This window comes from Salvelinus alpinus, chromosome 2, assembly GCF_045679555.1.
Source record: "Salvelinus alpinus chromosome 2, SLU_Salpinus.1, whole genome shotgun sequence".
In the NCBI taxonomy this organism is placed as follows: Eukaryota; Metazoa; Chordata; class Actinopteri; order Salmoniformes; family Salmonidae; genus Salvelinus; species Salvelinus alpinus.
The window spans coordinates 86,741,089-86,765,066 of NC_092087.1; the positions used below are offsets into that span (position 1 = coordinate 86,741,089).

Genomic DNA, 23,978 nt, shown 5'->3' on the forward strand with positions numbered 1-23,978 from the left:
ACATTAGCTAGCTTGTTAGCTACTTCCAGACACATAATGAGAGAACACCCCTCTGACCATTTTACTGTCCCTAGCAGAGCTGGTTAGGCTGTTTTCATGTTATCCAGAGCGTTGGTGACTGTAACTGTGCTGCTTGCAACAATTTAATTACGCTTTTTGCTGACGTTTACTGACACCGGCCATATTCAAAGGGTGTTGAGCGTTCATAAATCCATCAGTTATTCCGCGCTCTGGCACACTCAGAGACTATTTTGTTATGACATGTAGCTAGCTACCTAGGTAAACAATTAACCATAATCCCAACTCATGACTTTACTACCCAGCATGAATCTGCAGGTCGCTAACCAACCAGGTTCAATGTTAACTAGCTAATTTTAGGCTAAAACTAGTGGCTCTGAGATATGAATTAAGATCATACACGTAACGTTAGTTAGCGAGCCAGCCAGCTAACATTAGTTAGCTAGCTAACAGTACACTTCAACTTGAAATGAAAAGACTTTATGTCAAAATTAGAAACGTGTAATATCTGAAAATGTAGCTAGCTAGAATCTCTTACCCTTATACATCATGGTTGGACGCGTCTCCTGATGATTTGGTTGCCCGTAGTTTGAAACTGTAATCCGGAGACAGGTGTTTTCTCCATCTCCTTAGCTATCATACTAGAATTCCACTGATTTCAAAACTCGGTCCTCCAGAAAGTGAAGAGCATACACATAACGTTAGCTAGAGAGCCAGCCATCTAGTGTTAGCTAGCTAATATTACACTTTAACTTGACACTAGGTTTATGTAGTTTTACTACGCAATTTAAAAAAATAAAAGCCGCGTTAGACAGGATTACCTAGATTTATTGACCAGCTCAAATAGACAGATGTCTGCTTATGGCAGACCAATTCGAACTCATCTTTCGGCATGTCCATCCCACTCATTATCTTAGCCAATCATGGCTAGCGGGAAGGTTGCTGACTTTTTCTCTGGTTAAACCAACTGGGCTCGTAATTTAACAATTGTATTTGTATTTACAGATGGAATACAAGTTTGTTATTAAGGCACATGAAAGTTCACATGTTCCAGAAGGCATTTTTGCCAAAAAATGCATTTTGATTTAAAAAAAAGTTTACGTTCAAATGGCTCTCCTGTGAAGTAGTGACCTGCGACATACGACTAGTTTCCTGAAACGGGTCACATTTTCTCAAAATGTCTTTCATCAATGTTGCTTTTTTCCGGGATGGACACTTGACTAGCGAATTCAGACAATCCAATCTGAGATCGAAACATGTAACTCTACGATGCTCACAAGGTCTATTTTTGATAATGGCCAATCAAGAAAGAAGTGGGCAGAGTCAGGGAAAACCAGCGGAGGATTTTAATTGAACCTTTATTTAACTACGCAAGTCAATTAAGAACAAATTCTTATTTACAATGACAGCCTACTGGGTTATTAAGAGTTGACGTGGGAGTGGCTTATGAATTTAGTGAACTAGCTATCTCAGCCAGCTTGTTAGCTACATAAAGCAGACATTGTTCAGCGATACCGAAAGTCTGAACGGCCATTTTGTGTTTGTGTGAAAGAGGTGTCTTCAGCTGACTGATCTACAGAGTATTGAACCAAATATATTTTTTTTAAACCTGCCATGCATACAAGTCTGTCTGTCTGTCTGTCTCGGTGTATTGAGTCATGTTGTGTCTGTATGTGAAAAAATGACAATGAATAATATTTAATGTAACTGGTTGTGTGTCTAGGTGCTGGACATTACTCCTTCTGAAAGTGTCTGTGTATATTTTGTACAGACATGATGATTATGAAGGTAAATAAACCACTATTGCTCTACAAACGAATGTAAATGTATTATTTGTAGTTACTGTATGTACTGTACAAGTTTATGTGATTTTAAAAGCTTTTAATTTTCTCTCCACTGAAAATACTGTCATAACAAGGTAAAAACAATGACAATGAAGTTCATGATAGATTTTGTTTACACTTCACACATTAGTAAAAAAACAAAAATGATAAAAGTAATAAGAAATGTTGAATCAAGCAGAACTATTTCCTTAAATTTGAGTCAAAATTGTGCTATAACTTTGTGATAAAAACAATGAAACAAATATATTTTTCAAAATCTAGCAAATTTATATTAAGTGTATATAAATGAATTGAATGTATTTGCGTAACAGACATATGAAACAAAATGTACTTGCTGTAAAAAATGTATAACCTTGTAGCATCATACCCAAGAACACTCAAGGCTGTAATCTCTGCCAATGGGGCATCAACCAAGGTCTGAATACTTATGTAAATGTAAATTTCAGTTGTTTAGTTTTTTTGCAAAAAAAAACTTTTTGTCAAAGTTCTTGTAATCAGATTCAGTTTCCTGTAACGTAAAATATATAATATTTACAATTTTAGTTTACAAATGTAAGTTTAAAAAGAGTTTACTTAAAAAAATATTAAACTATTTATCATAACAAATATTTCTAAACATTTACTGGGTCCTTCTCTTATTCATCATTGTTTAAAAGGCTAAACTGACCCTACATCAGCAATCCTACTCAAAGTAAATGACATTGGATAAAAGTGCCTGCTAGATGGCATATATTATTATATACTATTATAAACCAGGTAGTTTGGGTCCTGAATGCTGATTGGTTGAAACAGCATTTTGCCGTATGTACTGTATATCAGACAATATACCACGAGTATGACGCAAAAATACTTGTTTACTTTTCTATTGATGTTGGTAACCAGCTTATAATAGCAAGAAGGCACCTCAGGGGTTTGTGGAATATGGTCAATATACCACGGCGAAGGGCTGTATCCAGGCACTCTGCATTGTGTTGTGCATAAGAGCAGCGCTTATCCGTGATACAGTATTTTGGCCAATATACCACACCCCCTTTGACCTTATTGCTTCATTAAATAACTAAGTTTTAATATACTGGTCCAGATATACAAGGTTTTTGATGAACTTGTTGTGTTCAGGTCTTCTTTGTTCTGGTTTTGTTGTGTTCAGGTCTTCCTGGTTCTGGGTTTGTTGACTGTTTTGTAAATCTCAGAGGTGTCCTCCTCAGCTGCTTGTGCCGCCGTGGGTCTGAGGAGAGAGAAACAGAAATGATGCAAATATGTGTCCCAAACGGCAGCACCCTATACCCTTTATAGTGCACTACCTTTGACCAGAGCCTATAGGGCTCAGTAGTGCACTAAATAAGGAATAGGGTACCATTTGGAACGCACAGAGAACAGTTCTTCAAAATCATCATCACATCACTCCGTCATTATAGACAGGTCATAGCAATGACCTTGTCATGAGATGTTCATTATTGGGTTGGTAGTTTAAAAAATATTATGGGATAGCCCCCTTTTTTCAAATGTTCACCTAAATGACATACCCAAATCTAACTGCCTGTAGCTCAGGCCCTGAAGCAAGGATATGCATATTCTTGGTACCATTTGAAGGGAAACACTTTGAAGTTTGTGGAAATGTGAATTGAATGTAGGAGAACATAACACAATAGATCTGGTAGAAGAAAATACAAAGAAAACACCAACCAGTGTTTTTTTGCCACCATCTTTGAAATGCAAGAGAAAGGTCACTGTTAAATCCATCACTCTGGTTGTAATTCCGATAGAGTCCACAAGATGGCAGCAGTGTGCAACGTTTCAGATGGATAACTTGGAGTACGACTGATCCTCAAGACTTTTAGTGTGAAGTCCCCAGGTACATTTGGGCAAATCGTGAAGGAGACGTTCGCATTCATATTCCATTTTTCTGCAAGAATATCATCAAATCTGTATGCTTGGACTTTGATTTAGCTTTCCAAGTATTAGTAGCCATATTATAAGTTCAACATTTGCAAAACAACCAGTTTTCATAACTTCATAACTCTGAATATCCTTATAATTTTTGTCCAAAATGAAAAGGCATGCTGTCGTACAAGGTTAGAAGCTACATTTTACAACATATATATGGTTTCCGGATACTCCCGTGAAGCCCAGCTCATTGCCTATCTAGCTAGCTTTTCTGACCCTGATTGGTGCTTATTTGACAAAGGTACAGTTGTTCAAGTGATGGCCGCCCACGTGACCAAATATGGTGTCCTATAGGATATACTAGACCCCTAATGAAATAATAAAATCTTGTTACCTTCTAGGATCTCTGAGGAAAATTTACGAACGTGATTTGACTCGTTCAAACAACGTTTAGGGTGAGATGTTCACAGATTATTTTCTTTGCAAATTGAACGAGTGGAAATTTAAAAAATCGATACTGTCACGCCCTGACCATAGTTTGCTTTGTATGTGTCTATGTTAGTTGCTTGTGTCAGCACATTTCTTATTATAGCTTCACGTTCGTTGTTCGTTTGTTATTTTTGTATAGTTTCGTTAAGTGTTCTCTGTGTTAATAAATATCAAGAGGAACACATACCACGCTGCATATTGGTCCTCCGATCCTTCAAACTTCTCCTCCTCAGACGAGGAGGAAGACGAACGTGACAGATAGTGTGTGCTATATGGACCTTCTTAGGATATGAAAAGGGATTTTATCTAACAAAACGACACTTCATGTTATCTCTGGGACCCTTTGGATGATAAATCAGAGCAAGATTTCAGAATGTAAGTACACATTTCACCTTCAGAGGTGAATTTATAAAACCTATCGCGTTGAAAAAGGGTTTTGTTGTTAGGAGCTCTCCTCAAACAATAGCATGGCATTTGTTCACAGTAATAGCTACTGTAAATTGGACAGTGCAGTTATATTAACAAGAATGAAGGCTTTCAGTCGATATTAGAGACTTCTATGTACCGAAATGTGTTGTTTTTCTAAAATCTGTGATCTTGATATAATGCGCTGCATGATTTACAACTGTCCCGTTGACGGAACGCCAATCCTTAAGAAGATGGAAATGACATCACTAGGGGTCACTGTTTTGGTTATTGATGACATCTACTACAATAAGGAGCAGCATATGAATGACCTTAATGCAGAATATGCTCACTGGGGGGTTGAATTTCACAGCAGCGTACTGGACATCTTTGTCCTGTTTCTGGGGTTGAGGCAGTTGGACGATGGAGTACAAAGCTCTTCCTGGTTTTTGGAGGGAGAGAAGTGGACGCTGGTGTAGTGAACGTCATCCTGACTCGACGGTGAATGCTCTCTCTCCTGCATGGCCATGCCTATGACGTTGTCATACAGGAGAGTAGAGTCTCCCTGATGGGGAAAGAGTATAGACAACATGAGGAGTAGAAATGTTCCACAAAGAATACACAGTCATCACAGTCATCTTCTGATCCCAACAGACTCACCTGTCCCTCGTCTGCTCTGTCTCTTGTTTCTGTTGTGCCAGAAGTGGATTTGGATGCCTTCTTCCTGTTTTGGACATTCATTTATTAATTATTAATGAATGAAGTTAGTAACAAATCAGAGTGTTAAAAAGCTAAATGTTCACTCACCTGAACCACATGAGTCCAGAGAGACAGAGGATGAGAACCAGAACAACAATTATGATTCCTACAGCTGCAGTCTTAATTGAGGTTTGTTTCCCTATAATAAAATATGGATGATATGAGTACATGGTATGTTGTAAACTGAAAAGAATACCATATTAAAGGCTTGGGAATCGTAAAAGACAACACAAAAGTAAAGTGTAATAAGCCAAATTTAGATTAGATTGAAACATGTAATTGTGTATTTTGCGTATTGAAGATGAACCTTTACCTGCTACAATGATCTTCAGAGCTGTAGAGGTCTCAGATGCTATTTTATTCCTGGCCTCACAATAGTAATGTCCACTGTCCTCAGAGATGATGTTAGTGATGCTGTAACTCTGTCCTGACAATACAGGTGAGGTTACGTTCTTCTTGTACCAGGTGTAATTGTCCACAGGTGGGTTGGCATCACTGCTGCAGGTCAGAGTCACATAACTGCCCTCCACTATTTCACCAGAGGGACTGACTGACACTGAGGTGTTCTTTGGGCCATCTGGTGGACAGTAGGAACCAATACAGTGTTTTAAAACAGTGTTTTACATGAGGAGAATTATGGAACTTGGAGGTAAACTCAGCAAAAAAAGAAACATCCTCTCACTGTCAACTGCATTTATTTTCAGCAAACGTAACGTGTAAATATTTGTATGAACATAAGATTCAACAACTGAGATTCATAAACTGACATGTGACTAACAGAAATTGAATAATGTGTCCCTGAACAAAGGGAGGGTCAAACTCAAAAGTAATAGTCAGTATCTGGTGTGGACACCAGCTGTGTTAAGTACTGCAGTGAATCTCCTCCTCAAGGACTGCACCAGATTTGCCAGTTCTTGCTGTGAGATGTTACCCCACTCTTCCACCAAGACATCTGCAAATTCCGGACATTTCTGGGGAGAATGACCCTAGCCCTCACCCTCTGATCCAACAGGTCCCAGATGTGCTCAATGGGATTGGAGCCGGGCTCTTCGCTGGCCATGGTAGAACACTGACATTCCTGTCTTGCAGGAAATCACAATAAGAACGAGCAGTATGGCTGGTGGCATTGTCATGCTGGAGGGTCATGTCAGAATGAGCCTGCAGGAAGGTTACCGCATGAAGGAGGAGGATGTCTTCCCTGTAACGCACAGCGTTAAGATTGCCTGCAATGACAACAAGCTCAGTCCGATGATGCTGTGACACACTGCCCCAGACCATGACGGACCCTCCATCTCCAAATCGATCCCACTCCAGAGTACAGGCCTCGGTGTAACGCTGATTCCTTTGACGATAAAAGCGAATCTGACCATCACCCCTGGTGACACAAAACCGCGACTCGTCAGTGAAGAGCACTTTTTGCTAGTCCTGTCTGGTCCAGCGACAGTGGGTTTGTGCCCACAGGCGACGTTGTTGCCGGTGATATCAGGTGAGGACCTGCCTTACAACAGGCCTACAAGCCCTCAGTCCAGCCTCTCTCAGCCTATTGCGGACAGTCTGAGCACTAATGGAGGGATTGTGCGTTCCTGGTGTAACTCGGCAGTTGTTGTTGCCATCCTGTACCTGTCCCGCATGTGTGATGTTCGGATGTACCGATCCTGTGCAGGTGTTGTTACACGTGGTCTGCCACTGCGAGGACGATCAGCTGTCCGTCCTGTCTCCCTGTAGCGCTGTCTTGGGCTTCCCACAGTACGGACATCGCAATTTATTGCCCTGGCCACATCTGCAGTCCTCATGCCTCCTTGCAGCATGCCTAAGGCATGTTCACGCAGAGGAGCAGGGACCCTGGGCATCTTTCTTTTGGTGTTTTTCAGAGTCAGTAGAAAGGCCTCTTTAGTGTCCTAAGTTTTCAAAACTGTGACCTTAATTGCCTCATGTCTGTAATCTGTTAGTGTCTTAACGACCGTTACACAGGTGGATGTTCATTAATTGTTTGTGGTTCATTGAACAAGCATGGAAAACAGTGTTTAAACCCTTTACAATGAAGATCTGTGAAGTTATTTGGATTTTTACAAATTATCTTTGAAAGACAGGGTCCTGAAAAAGGGACGTTTCTTTTTTTGCTGAGTTTACGATTGTATGAGTGAAATATAAATATGTGTGATTCTCTCATTAAAAGATGAGATGATTAGGCGTACTTACACTGAACATCTACAGAAATTGTAGAAGAGTTGAGACCTCCATATTCATTCTCAGCCTCACAGTAGTATTCTCCACTTTCCTCAGAGCTGATGTTGGTGAGGAGGAATATGTTTTCAGATCCTTTCAGTGAAGCTCCATTCTTCTTGTACCAGGCGTATTTGTCCACAGGTGGGTTGGCATCACTGCTGCAGGTCAGAGTCACTGAACTGCCCTCCACTATTTCACCAGAGGGACTGACTGACACTGAGGTGGTCTTTGGTTTACCTGATAGAAAGATGAATGTCCCAAAGTGGTACTGTCACAATACTTTCATTTTGAGTTTTTAAAATATATCTGTTAAACCACACGAGTACAAGATGGAGAGGATCTGCAATACTTACACAAAACCTTTAGAGTAACAAGCTTTGATCTTTGGCATCCAACTTCATTCACTGCCAGACAGTAGTATTCTCCTCTGTCCTCAGGGCTGATGTTAGTGATGCTGTAACTCCATCCAGAATGTCTCATTGAGGTTTCAGCTCCATTCATCTTGTACCAGATGTAAATCTGCACAGGTGGGTTGGCATCACTGCTGCAGGTCAGAGTCACTGGACTGCCCTCCACTATTTCACCAGAGGGACGGGCTGACACTGAGGTGTTCTTTGGACCATCTAGTAAATAATTGAAAAAAAATGCATTAAGGGCTAGATTCTATGACATCTGCGATAGCCGACACCTGCATTGCGGTTGTTTTGGCGGTGTCGTAGTTGGAACCGCATTAGAGCTGTCAAATCCACAAGTAAATCCCGGCACTATACCTCAAGAGCACATTGCCATTGGCTGCACAGAGTCGAATTAAGGGAAATCCCATGCAGCTTTGTTTACAAGTTGGAACACTGGAATGTGAGATGTAATCTACACCTCAATTAGATTGATATAAATTCTCATTATTTTAATTCATGATTTTTTAATTTGAGCGTCATTATTTCTATATTGCCCTTCTCGTTGTGAACTTGTAATGGGAGTGGGATGGGTATGTCTTCATGATAATGATAAATACCAGCTGGGATGGTATGTCTTTATGATAATGATAAATACCAGCTGGGATGGTATGTCTTTCTGATAATGATAAATACCAGCTGGGATGGTATGTCTTCATGATAATGATAAATACCAGCTGGGATGGTATGTCTTCATGATAATGATAAAGACCAGCTGGGATGGTATGTATTTATGATAATGATAAAGAGCAGCTGGGATGGTATGTCTTCATGATAATGATCAAGAGCAGCTGGGATGGGTATGTCTTCATGATAATGATAAAGACCAGCTGGGATGGTATGTCTTCATGATAATGATCAAGAGCAGCTGGGATGGGTATGTCTTCATGATAATGATAAAGACCAGCTGGGATGGTATGTCTTCATGATAATGATCAAGAGCAGCTGGGATGGGTATGTCTTCATGATAATGATAAAGACCAGCTGGGATGGTATGTCTTCATGATAATGATCAAGAGCAGCTGGGATGGGTATGTCTTCATGATAATGATAAAGACCAGCTGGGATGGTATGTCTTCATGATAATGATAAAGACCAGCTGGGATGGTATGTCTTTATGATAATGATAAAGACCAGCTGGGATGGTATGTCTTTATGATAATGATAAAGACCAGCTGGGATGGGTATGTCTTCATGATAATGATCAAGAGCAGCTGGGATGGGTATGTCTTCATGATAATGATAAAGACCAGCTGGGATGGTATGTCTTCATGATAATGATCAAGAGCAGCTGGGATGGGTATGTCTTCATGATAATGATAAAGACCAGCTGGGATGGTATGTCTTCATGATAATGATCAAGAGCAGCTGGGATGGTATGTCTTTATGATAATGATAAAGAGCAGCTGGGATGGTATGTCTTTATGATAATGATAAAGACCAGCTGGGATGGTATGTCTTCATGATAATGATAAAGACCAGCTGGGATGCGTATGGCTTTATGATAATGATCAAGAGCAGCTGCTCACCAATTAGACAGCTACAACGCAGTTACACCTCCAACACCGCCAAAACATCAGCTATGTGAGTGTCGGCTGTCGCGGATTAACACTGATTGAATCTAGGACTAACATGTGCCTTATGCTATGCTTTAGGACCAATGTCGTTCAAATGGTTGAAACATTTTAGATGTTAGTTTCTCCGATATTCCAACACTGATCTGTAATTTACTCACATTTCACATCGATGTTGATTGACTCAGACCTCCCTGTTTTATTCCCATTCCAGGCCTCACAGTAGTACTCTCCAGTGTCAGATGACTTGATTTGGTTGAAGACATGCTGTGGTCCTGTGTTCACATAGGAGAACTGATTGTGACCTCCATTCTTCTTGTACCAGGTATAACGCTTCACAGGTGGGTTGGCATCACTGCTGCAAGTCTGAGTCACTGAACTGCCCTCCATTATTTCAACAGAGGGACTGACTGACAATGAGGTGTTCCTTGGGCCATCTGGTGTAAAAGAAACATGAGTTCAGTCAAATAATTATCCAAAAGATTATTCACTTACACAAAACAATAAAATAAAGAGATTTGGACTATGATATGGTTTAGGATTAATGCAGTTCAAATTATTGACTTCATTAAAATGATTCCAACATTCCAACACTGAGCTGTACTTTACTCACATTTCACATCAATGTTGATAGACTCAGACCTCCCTGTTTTATTCCCATTCCAGGCCTCACAGTAGTACTCTCCAGTGTCAGATGACTTGATTTGATTGAAGACTTGCTGTAGTCCTGTGTTCCCGTAGGAGATAGACTGATAGCCACTCTTCTTGTACCAGGTATAACGCTTCACAGGTGGGTTGGCATCACTGCTGCAGGTCAGAGTCACTGAACTGCCCTCCACTATTTCACCAGAGGGACTGACTGACACTGAGGTGTTCTTTGGGCCATCTGATAAAATACCATTATAAATTCCACAAATTAACTTTTAACAAGGCACACCTATTAATTAATTTAAATGCATTCCAGGTGACTACCTCATGAAGATGGTTGAGAGAATGTCAAAAGTGTGCAAAGCTCTCATAAAGGCAAAGGGTTGCTACTTTGAAGTATCTCAAATATAAAATACATTTTGATTTGTTTAACATTTTTTAGGTTACTAAAATATTCCATATGTGTTATTTCACAGTTTTGATGTCTTCACTGTTATTCTACAATGTAGAAAATAGTAAAAATAAAGAAAAACCCTGGAATGAGTAGGTGTGTCCAAACAATTGACTTGTACTGTATATTATCTTGCCTTTCTGAAAACATTAGATTTAGCAAATAAAGTAAACCAGTAGATTTTACAGGTCAGTTTGAAAAAATTACATTCGCATTGTGAAAATACATATTCAGAGATGTGTATATTAAAATGTTTTTTGAATCATCATTATGTAAGCAGTTTAAGTATGACCAAAATGTTAAAGATGTACTTACACTGAACGTCCACAAATACAGGGGAAGAGTTGAGACGTCCATATATATTCTCAGCCTCACAGTAATATTCTCCTCTGTCCTCAGAGCTGATGTTAGTGATGCTGTAACTCTGTCCTGATGCTTTTGCTGAGGTTACGTTCTTCTTGTACCAGGTGTATTTGTCCACAGGTGGGTTGGCATCACTGCTGCAGGTCAGAGTCACTGAACTGCCCTCCACTATTTCACCAGAGGGACTGACTGACACTGAGGTGTTCTTTGGGCCATCTGGTGTAAAATAAACATTAGTTAAGTCAGAGAACTATCCAAAAGATTACTCAGTTACACAAAACATTAAAATAAAGAGATTTGGGCTATGATATCGTTTAGTATAATGCAGTTAAAATGATTGATTTCATTAAACTGATTCCAAAATTGCAACACTGAGCTGTACTTTACTCACATTTCACATTGATGTTGATTGACTCAGACCTCCCTGTCTTAATCCCATTCCAGGCCTCACAGTAGTACTCTCCAGTGTCAGATGACTTGATTTGATTAAAGACTTGCTGTAGTCCTGTGTTCCCGTAGGAGATAGACTGATAGACAATCTTCTTGTACCAGGTATAACGCTTCACAGGTGGGTTGGCATCACTGCTGCAGGTCAGAGTCACTGAACTGCCCTCCACTATTTCACCAGAGGGACTGACTGACACTGAGGTGTTCTTTGGGTCATCTGACAAAAGACCAATATAAAGTCATTAACATCTTGGTTATAGTATTATCAAAGCAAACTTTATTTGTCACATGCACCGAATACAACAAGTGTAGACCTTATCTTGGCTTTCTGAAGAGATTAGACTTAGTGAATAAGTTAAACTAGTAGATTTTACAGGTCAGTTAGAAATAATTACATTCCCATTGTGAAAATACATATTGAGAGATGTGGATGTTGTAAAGTAAAATGTTTCTTGATTTATCATAATTTTAGCAGTTTACAAGTATGAGGAAAACGTTAAAGATGTACTTACACTGAACGTCCACAAATACAGGGGAAGAGTTGAGACATCCATATTTATTCTCAGCCTCACAGTAGTATTCTCCTCTGTCCTCAGAGCTGATGTTAGTGATGCTGTAACTCTGTCCTGATGCTTTTCGTACGGTCACGTTCTTCTTGTACCAGGTGTATTTGTCCACAGGTGGGTTGGCATCACTGCTGCAGGTCAGAGTCACAGAGTTGCACTCCACTATTTCACCAGAGGGACTGACTGACACTGAGGTGCTTTTGGGGGCATCTGGTAAGGAATAATGTGTGGAGGGGGTTATCATGTGACAATAGTGCAATCAAGACCTTGCATCAGTTATCAGACGAATCAAAGAAAACATGACATTGACAGGTCAGAGAACATTAACTAGTCAAAACATTAAAAGAAACACATTTGGAAAGGTGCTTTACGTGACCAACCAGATGCTAAACACTGGTTGTCTACGCGTTTCAAGACTGTGTTAGCCCATTGCGCTAAAAGCTAGGTATTAGCGAATGGTTGTACGCTTCAGGTAAGGGTTAGGCCTCTCATTATGCAAGTGTAGTTCACTGAACCACCTCCACTTTATATTCTTTAGGCCTCCACTCTTCTGGGAAGGCTTTCCACTAGATGTTGGATCATTGCTGCAGGGTTTTGCTTCCATTCAGCCACGAGAGCATTAGTGAAGTTGGGCACTGATGTTGGGGGATTAGGCCTGGCTCACAGTCGGCGTTTCAATTCATCCCAAAGGTGTTCGATGAGGTTGAAGTCAGGGCTCTGTGCAGGCCGGTCAAGTTCTTCTACACCGATTTCGACAAACCATTTCTGTATGGACCTAACTTTGTGCACGTGGGCATTGTCATGCTGAAACAGGAAAGGGCCTTCCCCAAACTGTTGCCACAAAGTTGGAAGCACAGAATCATTTCGAATGTCATTGTATGCTGTAGCGTAAGAATTTCCCGTTCTGTGAGCTTGTGTGGCCTACCACTTAGCGGCTGAGCTGTTGCTGCTCCTAGACATTTCCTCTTTACAATAACAGCACATACAGTTGACCGTGGCAGCTCTAGCAGGTCAGAAAGTTGACAAACTGACTTGTTGGAAAGGTGGCATCCTATGACGGTGCCACGTTGAAAGTCACTGAGCTCTTCAGTAAGGCCATTCTAATGCCAATGTTTGTTTTATAAACCTGTCAGCAACGGATGTGGCTGAAATGGCAAATTCACCAATTTGAAGGGGTGTCCACATACTTTAGCATATATTGCATATATTGTGTATGTAGGGTTAAATTGAATAAGAAACAGGATAGAAAATAAACAGTAGCAGCAGCGTATGTGATGAGTCAAAAGATTGCAAAAACGGTCAATGCTAATAGTCCGGGAAGCTATTTGGTTAACTACATTATTTAGGAGTATCATGGCATGGAGGTAGAAACTATTCAGGGTCCTGTTGGTTTCAGACTTGGTGCATCGGTACAGCTTGCCATGCGATAGCGATGAGAACATTCTATCACTTGGGTGACCAGAGTCTTTGATAATTTTTAGGGCCTTTCTTTGTCGCTGCCCGGTATAGAGGTCCTGAATGGCAGGGACCTTGCGGTTGGGTGCCAAGCAGTTACCATACCAAGCAGTGATGCTGCCAGTCAAGATGCTCTCAATGCTGAAGCTGTAGAACTTTTGGAAGATCTGAGGGTCCATGACAAATCTTTTATTTGTCGTGCCTTCTTCAAGACTGTGTTGGTGTGTGTGGACCATGTTAATTACTTACAGTGATGTGGACACCTAGAAATTTGAAGCTCTTGACCCGCTCAACTACAGTACAGCCCCCGTCGATGTGGAAGGGGCGTGCTCGGCAATCCATTTCCTGTAGTACACGTTCAGCTTATTTGTCTTGCTCACATTGAGGGAGAGGATGTTGTCCTGGCACCACACTGCCAAGTCACTAATCTCCTCCCTATAGGCTGTCTCATCATCGTTGGTGATCAGGCCTACCACTGTTGTGTCGTCAGTAAACGTAATGATGGCGTTGGAGTCGTGTGAGGCCATGCAGTCGTGGATGAACAGGGAGTACAGTAGAGGACTAAGCACTCACCCATGATGGGCCCCTGTGTTGAGGCGGATGGTGGCTGTGTTGCTACCTACCCTCACCACCTGGGGGCGGCCCGTCAGGAAGTCTACAATCCAGTTGCAGAGGGAGGTGTTCAGTCACAGGGTCCTGAGTTTAGTGATGAGCTTGGAGGGCACTATGGTGTTGAACGCTGAGCTGTAGTCAATGAACAGCATTCTAACATAGGTGTTCCTCTTGTCTATGTGGGAGAGGGCTGTGTGGAGTGCATTAGAGATTGCATCAGCTGCGGATCTGTTGGAGCGGTATGCAAATTGGAGTGCGTCCTTTGTGTCTGGGATGTGATGTGAGTGATGACCAGCCTTTCAAAGCATTTCATGGCTACAGATGTAAGTGCTACAGGGTAGTAACAATTTAGACTGGTTATTTTGGGGTTCTTGGGCACAGGGACTATGGTGGTCTGCTTGAAACAAGTAGGTATTACAAACTGGGTCAGGGAGAGGTTGAAAATGTCAGTGAAGACACTTGCCAGCTGGTCCGCGCATGCTCTGAGCTCCACGGCCGTCCGGCCCGGCGGCCTTGTGAATGTTAACCTGTTTAAAAGTCTTACTCACATCAGCGAAGGTGAGCGAGATCACACAGTCATCCGGAACAGCTGGTTCTCTCATGTATGGTACAGTATTGCTTTCCTCGAAGCGAGCATAGAAGGTATTTAGCTCGTCTGGTAGGTTCACGTCACTAGGCTGATCACGGCTGGGTTTCCCTTTGTAATCCGTGATAGTTTTCAAACCCTGCCACATCCGACGAGTGTCAGAGCCGACGTAGTACGATTCGATCTTCGTCCTGGAATGACGCTTTGCCTGTTTGATGGCTCGTCGGAGGTCGTAGCAGGATTTCTTATAAGCATCTGGATTAGTGTCCCGCTCCTTGAAAGTGGTAGCTCTAGCCTTTAGCTCAGTATGGATGTTGCTTGCAATCAATGGCTTCTGGTAGGGATATGTACGTACGGTCACTGTGGGGATGAAGTCGCTGGTGCACTTATTAGTGAAACCGGTGACTGATGTGGTAAACTCCTCAATGTTATCGGATTAATCCTGAAACACATTCCAGTCTGTGCTAGCAAAACAGTCCTGTAGCTTAGCTTCCGCTTCATCAGACCACTTTCGTATTGAGCGCGTCATTGGAACTTCCTGATTGAGTTTTATATTTGAAGCAGGAATCAGGAGTATAGAGTTATGGTCAGATTTGCCTGAAGGAGGGCGAGGAAGAGCCTTGTATGCATTTCTGTGTGTGAAGTAATGGTAGTCTAGAGTTATGTCCCTCTAGTTGGACATCACCAGCCATGAGAAGCATCACTTCCTGATCTTCTTTGTCTTGTTTGCTTAAGGCCCTATACGGCTTGTTGAGTGTGGTTTTAGTGTCAGCATCGGTTTGTGGTGGTAAATAGACAGCTACGAAAAATAGAGATGAAAACTCTCTTGGTAAATAGTATGGTCTGCAGCTTGGGGTATTCTACCTCAGGCGAGAAAGACTTCCTTAACATTAGAGAACACATACCAGCTGTTGTTAACAAAGACACCCACCCCTCCCCCCTTTTCTTCTCCGAGGCTAACATTCAAACACTGAGCTACTCACATGTTCTACTCACATTTAACATCGATGTCTAAAGATGGAGACCTGTCTGTACTAATTCCATTCGAGACCCAACAGTAGTACTGTCTAGTGTCAGATGACTTGATTTGGCTGAAAACCTGCTGTGATTCTGTGTTCCCATAGAAGATACTCTGATAGACACTTCCATTCTTGTACCAGGCATAACTCTGCACTGGTGGGTTGGCATCACTGCTGCAGGTCAGAGTCACTGAACTGCCCTCCACTATTTCACCAGAGGGACTGACTGACACTGAGGTGCTCTTTGGGCCATCTGGTGTAAAAGAAACATGAGTTCAGTCAAATAACTATCCAAAAGATTATTCACTTACACAAAACATTCAAAGGAACCGATTTGGGCTGTGCTATGCTTTATGGATTAATTTACATTTAAACTGATTTCAACACTGAGCTGTACTTTACTCACATTTCACATCGATGTTGATAGACTCAGACCTGTCTGTCCCCATCTCATTCCGGGCCTCGCAGTAGTACTCTCCAGTAGCAGATGACTGGATGTGACTGAAGACATGTTGTGGTTCTGTGTTCCCGTAGGAGATAGACTGATAGTGGGCTCCATTCTTCTTGTACCAGGTGTATTTGTCCACAGGTGGGTTGGCATCACTGCTGCAGGTCAGAGTCACTGAACTGCCCTCCACTATTTCACCAGAGAGATGGATTGATGCCAGTGTGTTCTTTGGGCCATCTGAATGACAGAAAGAGTGTAAGCACATGCAGTAAGGACCTAAGTGATGATGCTATTTAGTAAAGAATACAATAAAAATCCTCACATTTGACAGTGAGAGTCTCTTCAGCAGAGGGGAGATCCTCAGAGCCTTCTACAGCACAGGAGTATCTGCCTGCATCCTCACTGCTGACTGGGTTGAGGATCAGGCTGTTATTTTGGTTGGTGAGACGCTGGCCTTTCTTGTACCAGATGTAGGAGGGGTTGGGGTTGTCAGTCAGAGTACAGACGGTCCTACAGGCCAGTGTCACTCTCTCTCCCTCTGTCACTGTGGCAGGAGTCATCTCCACCTGCAGACCTGAAAGATTGTGAATAAAGAGTAAATTACATATTTTCTCTGATTATTTTCACCTGTTATTAGGCCAGATAAATACAACATAAATCAGTTAATGTATATAGTCTTAGAAAAACAGGGTTCTTCAACTATCCCCATAAGATAACCCTATTTTGGTTCCGGATAGAACTCTTTTCTGTTTCAGGTAGAACCATTTTGAGTTCCATGTAGAAGGGTTCTACATGGATCCCAAAACTGTCCTTCAAAGGGTTATCCTATGAGGACAGCCAAATAACCTTTTTAGGTTCTACATGGCACCTTTTTTTCTAAGAGTGTAGAATATACAGTACACACCTGTGACAGACAGAGTTGTTCCAGAGAAGGTATATCCCCATTCTGCATTAACTGTTTTAAATCTGAACTTGTACTCAGTTGAGTCTCTTTCCCTAAGGTCTGTGATTTTTAGAGTGGAGTCCTTGTCTGTTTGCCGATGGTATTCCACACGATCTGCATACTCTGGGTCCTGGCTCAGATCGTTAGTTACACCAGTCTCCCATTTGCTGAACCAGGATACTTCTGTGACGTTATGCCAACTGGGATGTGTGTAAGAGCAGGATATGTCCACTGTTGACCCTTTCAAAGCACAGATACTCGGATGGGTGTAAGTCACGTTCATACAGCTCTCACCACGAACACCTGAAACAAAATGTAGCTGATCAATTCCTGAAATCATAATGAGACTAAATGTTTTAGGTTCATTTAAAATTAAAATTAAATATAGACATATATCTACACTCAGAAATAAAGTTTTAGATTTGTTGCTAAAAGGGTACAACCACTTGTCTCTGGGGTGGTACCCTGTAAGGTCCTCCTTTGTACTTTTAGTTATAGGTGGTGATGTTACGTTTGATACCATAGCTCCGAGGCGTGTGTAGAAATAGCTAAGCGGTGTATTTCGAAGCAGTGTGCCGATGCCTGTATCACTTTATCAGAAGCACATGATCAATGACGTCCGAATCTTGGTTTCGTCGAACAACCACCTGGTTAGTTTGGTATTGGTTTGGTAGAAGACATAAAGGCTACACTGCATACCCTATATGGGGTGTGGGTCGTCAACAATAATCATTTAGCTGCTCTAAATCATTTGGACCAGCAGGTGCCACTAGTGTACCCTCTGTTAATCAAAGCCTTGATTTATTAAACTATTTTCGACACAATTGGCTGGAAAACCTCAATGCTTCAGGAACCTTTGTTTCTCCATGACTAGTTATAGACAGGGGCGGATTTAGGTATAGGCGACATGGGCAGCCACCCGGGGCGGCATCTTGCCGAGGGCGGCACGGGGAACCCGCACAAAACAAAAAAACAAAAATAATATTCTGAATGGTGACATTTGCGCGATCGGTTTTCTATCGCTCATTTGCACGTCACGTCAATGATATCATGTCACCGTGTGGGACTGTGGGTCAATTAACCTTGTCGGAGTTGCGCACCTCTAACTTTGTACAGTACAAATGCAATTAGTAATGCACTTAGTTGTGTAATTTAGCTTGTGTGTTTCTTGTTTGACGTACAACAGTGTAATAATCAGGTTATCTTCTTTATAAGTGTGTTATTCTATTTGTGTATTTGTGTGATATAGGATTTGTGTTTTTTGGGGGGAGTGTGTGGGGGGGGGGGGGGGTTCACCCAGGGAGCCATACAAGCTCAAACCCCCACTGGTTATAGGTACAGTACCAGTCAAAAGTTTGGACACACTTACTCATTCAAGGGTTTTTCTTTTATTTTTACTCATTTCTACATTGTATAATAATAGTGAAGACGTCAAAACTATGAAATATCACGTGGAATCATGTAGTAAACAAAACAGTGTTAAACAAATCAAAATATATTTTATATTTGAGATTCTTCAAAGTAGCCACCCTTTGCCTTGATGACAGCTTTGCACACATTATTCTACAATGTAGAAAATAGTACAGATAAAGAAAAACCCTTGAATGAGAAGGTGTGTCCAAATTTTTGACTGGTACTGTACATGATTGTACCCCAGTTCATAACACAGATTGTACCTTTCGCCACAGGTACAAAAGCATTGCAAAGCCATTTGTTCCTTGTCTGTGGCAAAACTGTACCTCTACCATAGATCACTTAAACTGGTACAACACTTCCACTCATGGGTGGCCAAAAATAACTATCTGAACACCAAGCACCCACTAAGCCATGCCTCCAATATAATTATCCAGTTTTTGAGTGAATTGTAGAGTTACTTGTTAGTGACGGAGACATGGTTGTTGAATTCGTAAATTTTCAGTCCTGAGTTCCTAGGCGTATATTATTAAAATTAAACTCTTTATGACAATACATTACATATCTCATGAGGCCTTATTTTGAGGACTAGTTTTACTCTAATACAGTGGCTTGAAATTCGTGGTGTACAGGCCACATCAGGCCTGCAAGTAGGCTTGAAAAAATCAAGTCCCTTTCCCCAAATTCCCAGATTTTAACAAATTTTCTCCCGTTTCAGAAATCTTCCAACCGGGATTTCTGAAAAAGCTGGCTTGCATTGTGATTTGTCATTCCTATTGGAATCCAGCCAGAGTCAGGATATCCAACAGTGTGAATATTATTCATACGCCATCTGCATTCATAATGACTGTCAGGTTTAGGAACATTGTGAGGACACTACCTAAGCCATTTAAACTGGAATAACCATTTTAGTAACGGGTGAAAAAAAATCTAACAAAGCTGATTGGATTAGTTTAGAAAAATGTACGTTATTTATTTTAGCATAGCATTTTGATTACCTGCAGTAGAGCACGCTGGGAAATATAATGATGATAATAATGATGGTACAAATTTGCCTTTTTAGAGTGCCACCCCAGTAACAAACATCTACCTCATTTTAGGTGGCAAAGATTCATAATTGTACTTTAAGGGTATTTAGGGTACACAAAATATGTTTGTACCCTGGGAAACAGAAATACACCTTCACACTGTAGACCTTAATTTGAGAGTGAGAGTGTGATGATTGGGTAATACTTTACTTGACATCCAGTGTCCTAACACTTTATGACACAGTGATAACCATGTCATAATATGTCATAACAGCTGACATAACTTGTCATAACCTGTCATAATATGGAGAACACTGTCATGGTGCATATATTGACACCTTTTATGACATATATTGCGTTACTTTATGGCTGGTTATGACACCTACAGTAACATTTATTCAATTAAAAAAATTCCCTGCCAAGAAGTTTCCTTTCATTTGAAAGTTTGTCTCTTAAATTGTTGTTGTAATGAATTATTTACAGTCATGTTTTTTTCCATCATATTTTCCATAACTTGTAATAAAAACTGTAATGACACTGTCAGGAAGCATTATGACCATCCTGTGTCACTTTACTTGGAAGAAGAAAATACACTTTATGACACTGTCAGGAAGCATTATGACCATCATAATCATATAAGCCAGACAGGCCTGTCACGTATTTGCCCTTATATCAGTCATCAGTCAAAAGAGGGTGTCTTATCCTGCTCCTGAAATCTGCTCCTGCATTCATCCCAGTCATCAGCAACAGAGCACTGGGTTGGGTGCATGTCTGACATCAATAGGTGAGCAATTACAATGTTCATTTAATATGGTAAATATTTATTTTTTTATCAAGTAAAGTTTTACCGATTATTGTACCTTTATATTTAAAATATGGGGTACAAAGATGTATCATTCAACTCTTTATCCTCACATGTACCCTAATAGGTACCTAACAGTACCATGTGAGATCATTATGTGTACCTTTGAAGGTACATTATGTGTATTTTTATATTTTTGTACCCCAGAGAAAAATACTGTATCCTTATTTTCTAAGAGTGTACGACGTTGTCATTTCTATGTAATGTGTCCCTTCTCGTTGGCCTTAAATGATTGATACTTGTTAAGTAGAGAACTAATTGCATTCACACTCACACACTGCAGGAGCTTGGATATCCTCATGGCCTTTTACAGCACAGGAGTAACTGTCTGAATAAGAATTTTTGACAGAGTATTGCAGGGAAGTGGGCTCATCTAGACGTTGTCCGTTCTTGTACCAGATGTAGGTGGGGTTGGGGTTGTCAGTCAGACTGCAGGTGGTGCTACAGGTCAGTGTCCTCTGTCCCTCTGTGTCAGGAGTCACCTTCACCTGCAGGTCTGAATGAGGAGAGAATAAAAACATAAAAGAACAACCCTCAATATTTCCACCTAATTTGTATTTATGTAACCTTTATTTTACTAGGCAAGTCAGTTGAGAACAAATTCTTATTTACAATGACAGCCTACCAGGGAACAGAGGTTAACTGCCTTGTTCAGGGGCAGAAGAACCAATTTTTCACCTTATCAGCTCAGGGATTCGATCCAGCAACCTTTCAGTTACTGGCCTAATGCTCTAACCACTAGGCTACCTGCCGCCCCAATACTACTAGAGATAAAGTAGTTACACTATAGAATAATGTTATGTAAATATAGTACTACCAGTATATCATAATGTTCTATAATACTACCAGTATATTATACAATTCTGTATGTGTAGTTTTACCAGTATATCATAATGTTATGTAAGTGTAGTATTATCATTATATCATAATGTTATGTAAGTGTAGTATTACCAGTATATCATATTGTTCTGTAAGTGTAGTATTACCAGTATATCATCATGTTCTGTAAGTGTAGTATTACCAGTATATCATAATGTTATGTAAGTGTAGTATTACCAGTATATCATAATGTGCTGTAAGTGTAGTATTACCAGTATATCATAATGCTATGTAAGTGTAGTATTACCAGTATATCACCATGTTCTGTAAGTGTAGTATTACCAGTATATCATAATGTTATGTAAGTGTAGTATTACCAGTATATCATAATGTTCTGTCAGTGTAGTATTACCAGTATATCATAATGTTATGTAAGTGTAGTATTACCAGTATATCATAATGTTCTGTAAGTGTAGTATTACCAGTATATCATAATGTTATGTAAGTGTAGTATTACCAGTATATCATAATGTTCTGTAAGTGTAGTATTACCAGTATATCATAATGTTATGTAAGTGTAGTATTACCTGTGTATCATAATGTTCTGTAAGTGTAGTATTACCAGTATATCATAATGTTCTGTAAGTGTAGTATTACCAGTATATCATCATGTTCTGTAAGTGTAGTATTACCAGTATATCATAATGTTCTGTAAGTGTAGTATTACCAGTATATCATAATGTTATGTAAGTGTAGTATTACCTGTGTATCATAATGTTCTGTAAGTGTAGTATTACCAGTATATCATAATGTTCTGTAAGTGTAGTATTACCAGTATATCATCATGTTCTGTAAGTGTAGTATTACCAGTATATCATAATGTTCTGTAAGTGTAGTATTACCAGTATATCATAATGTTATGTAAGTGTAGTATTATCAGTATATCATAATGTTATGTAAGCGTAGTATTACCTGTGTATCATAATGTTCTGTAAGTGTAGTATTACCAGTATATCATAATGTTCTGTAAGTGTAGTATTACCAGTATATCATAATGATCTGGAAGTGTAGTACTGCCAGTATTTCATAATGTTCTGGAAGTGTAGTTTTACCTGTGACAGACAGAGTTGTTCCAGGGAAGCTGTACCCCCATCCTGAGATCTGTGTGGTGAATATGAATTTATACTCAGCTGAGTCGCTCTCTCTCAGATCTGTGATTCTCAGGGTGGAGGGAAGGCTCTCCAGGGCCCGACCTGCATACTCTGGGTCTCTGGTTAGGTCCTCAGGGGCCGACTTATCACTTCTAAACCAGAATGTTGTTTTGATCGGATGATGACTGGAATAAATACAGGATATGTCCACTGATGACCCCTTCAAGGCACAGATACTCTTGTCAATATAAGTTACTCTGTTGCAGCTCTGATCCTGAACACCTGAAACATAATGACAAGAGGGCATTACTTATACAATACAATCATGAGCTGCAATAATCCTGTGTTACAGTTATGTTAGAAGACTGTGAGGACTGTTTAGCAGACAGAATAGATATACTTGAAAAGTTATACTAGAATATTGAGTTGAATCCACACTCACACACTGCAGGAGAGTGGAGATCCTCATTGGCTTTTACAGCACAGGAGTAACTGTCTGCAGCATCAGGGTAGACTGAATAGGGAGAAGTGTTGTCAGTTACTATCTGTCCGTTCTTGTACCAGGTGTAGGTGGGGTTACCAGTCAGAACACAGGTGGTGCAGGTCAGTGTCTTCCACGCTGATAAAACTGAATAAGGAGTCACCTTCACCTGCAGATCTGAAGGAGATCATAACACATTACAACCATTACTGACATCTATTCTAGACACATGACGTTTCTTTTTTGAAGACAAAACACTACAATTTCCAGAACTAAATTGACAGAAGAATATCACTGTACCTGTGACAGACAGAGTGACTCCAGGGTTGCCAGTAAATCTCCCTCCGATCTGATCTGTTATAAATCTGAACTTGTACGTAGCTGAGTCACTCTCTCTCAGGTCTGTGATTGTCAGAGTGCAGTCATTCTTGTTATCTTTATGATACGTCACACGAGCTGTATAGTCTGCATCATCACTCAGACTCACAGGATTCCCCTCAGCATCATTTTTAGTGAACCAGAAGGTTTTTGTGACTGTACCACTGGGATATGTGTAAGAGCAGGACAGGTCCACTGATGACCCCTTCAAGGTACAGATACTCTGAGTGGTGTAAGTCACACTCCAGCCATCCTGACCCAGTACCACTGAAACACAGTCACACAACACAATGATCTCAGAACGAAGACAAGGTCTATTGGTTCACACTGACAGTAGGGTTTGTCCACACTTTGTTGCCGTACTGTAGTTTCTGAGTTGAGTGTGAATGGAAACCACACATAAGCATCACTCAGTGAGGTGTGAAAGATAAATGCCTAACAGACGATGTCACTGAACACACCAGAATAACATTAAGATAACATTACTAAAACAGTTATGAATGAGACCACACCTGCTACAGACCAGAGAAAGACCACCAACACACTTCCTGCTGTTCTCAAGGCCATTGTTGCATCTCCCACCCTGCAGTCTCAGACACATAAACAACAACTCACTCTATAGCTGGTGAATAACTCCACCTGATACATTAAAACAGT

At 40.6% G+C, this 23,978-nt stretch overlaps 1 protein-coding gene across 2 annotated transcripts; it reads right to left on the reverse strand.

The window, feature by feature from the left end:
* Positions 1-1,375: 1,375 nt before the first annotated feature.
* Positions 1,376-23,978, reverse strand: LOC139545430 (sialoadhesin-like). 2 transcript variants are annotated; one of them, XM_071353193.1, is made up of 21 exons: positions 23,834-23,978; positions 23,244-23,588; positions 22,905-23,120; positions 22,424-22,744; positions 20,767-20,988; positions 17,151-17,492; positions 16,569-16,820; positions 16,205-16,483; positions 15,776-16,051; positions 12,073-12,336; positions 11,505-11,777; positions 11,066-11,329; positions 10,265-10,537; positions 9,813-10,088; positions 7,979-8,248; positions 7,599-7,862; positions 5,713-5,976; positions 5,448-5,538; positions 5,301-5,364; positions 4,973-5,205; positions 1,376-3,087 (listed from the first exon to the last, which is right to left on the reverse strand). In XM_071353193.1, the coding sequence occupies exons 1-20, from the start codon at positions 23,886-23,888 to the stop codon at positions 5,008-5,010; spliced, it is 4,809 nt and encodes a 1,602-aa protein (XP_071209294.1). In that variant the 5' UTR covers positions 23,889-23,978; the 3' UTR covers positions 1,376-3,087; positions 4,973-5,007. The 2 variants fall into 2 exon arrangements, with proteins under 2 accessions (XP_071209294.1, XP_071209284.1); XM_071353183.1 differs by having other exon boundaries at positions 1,377-3,087; positions 4,994-5,205.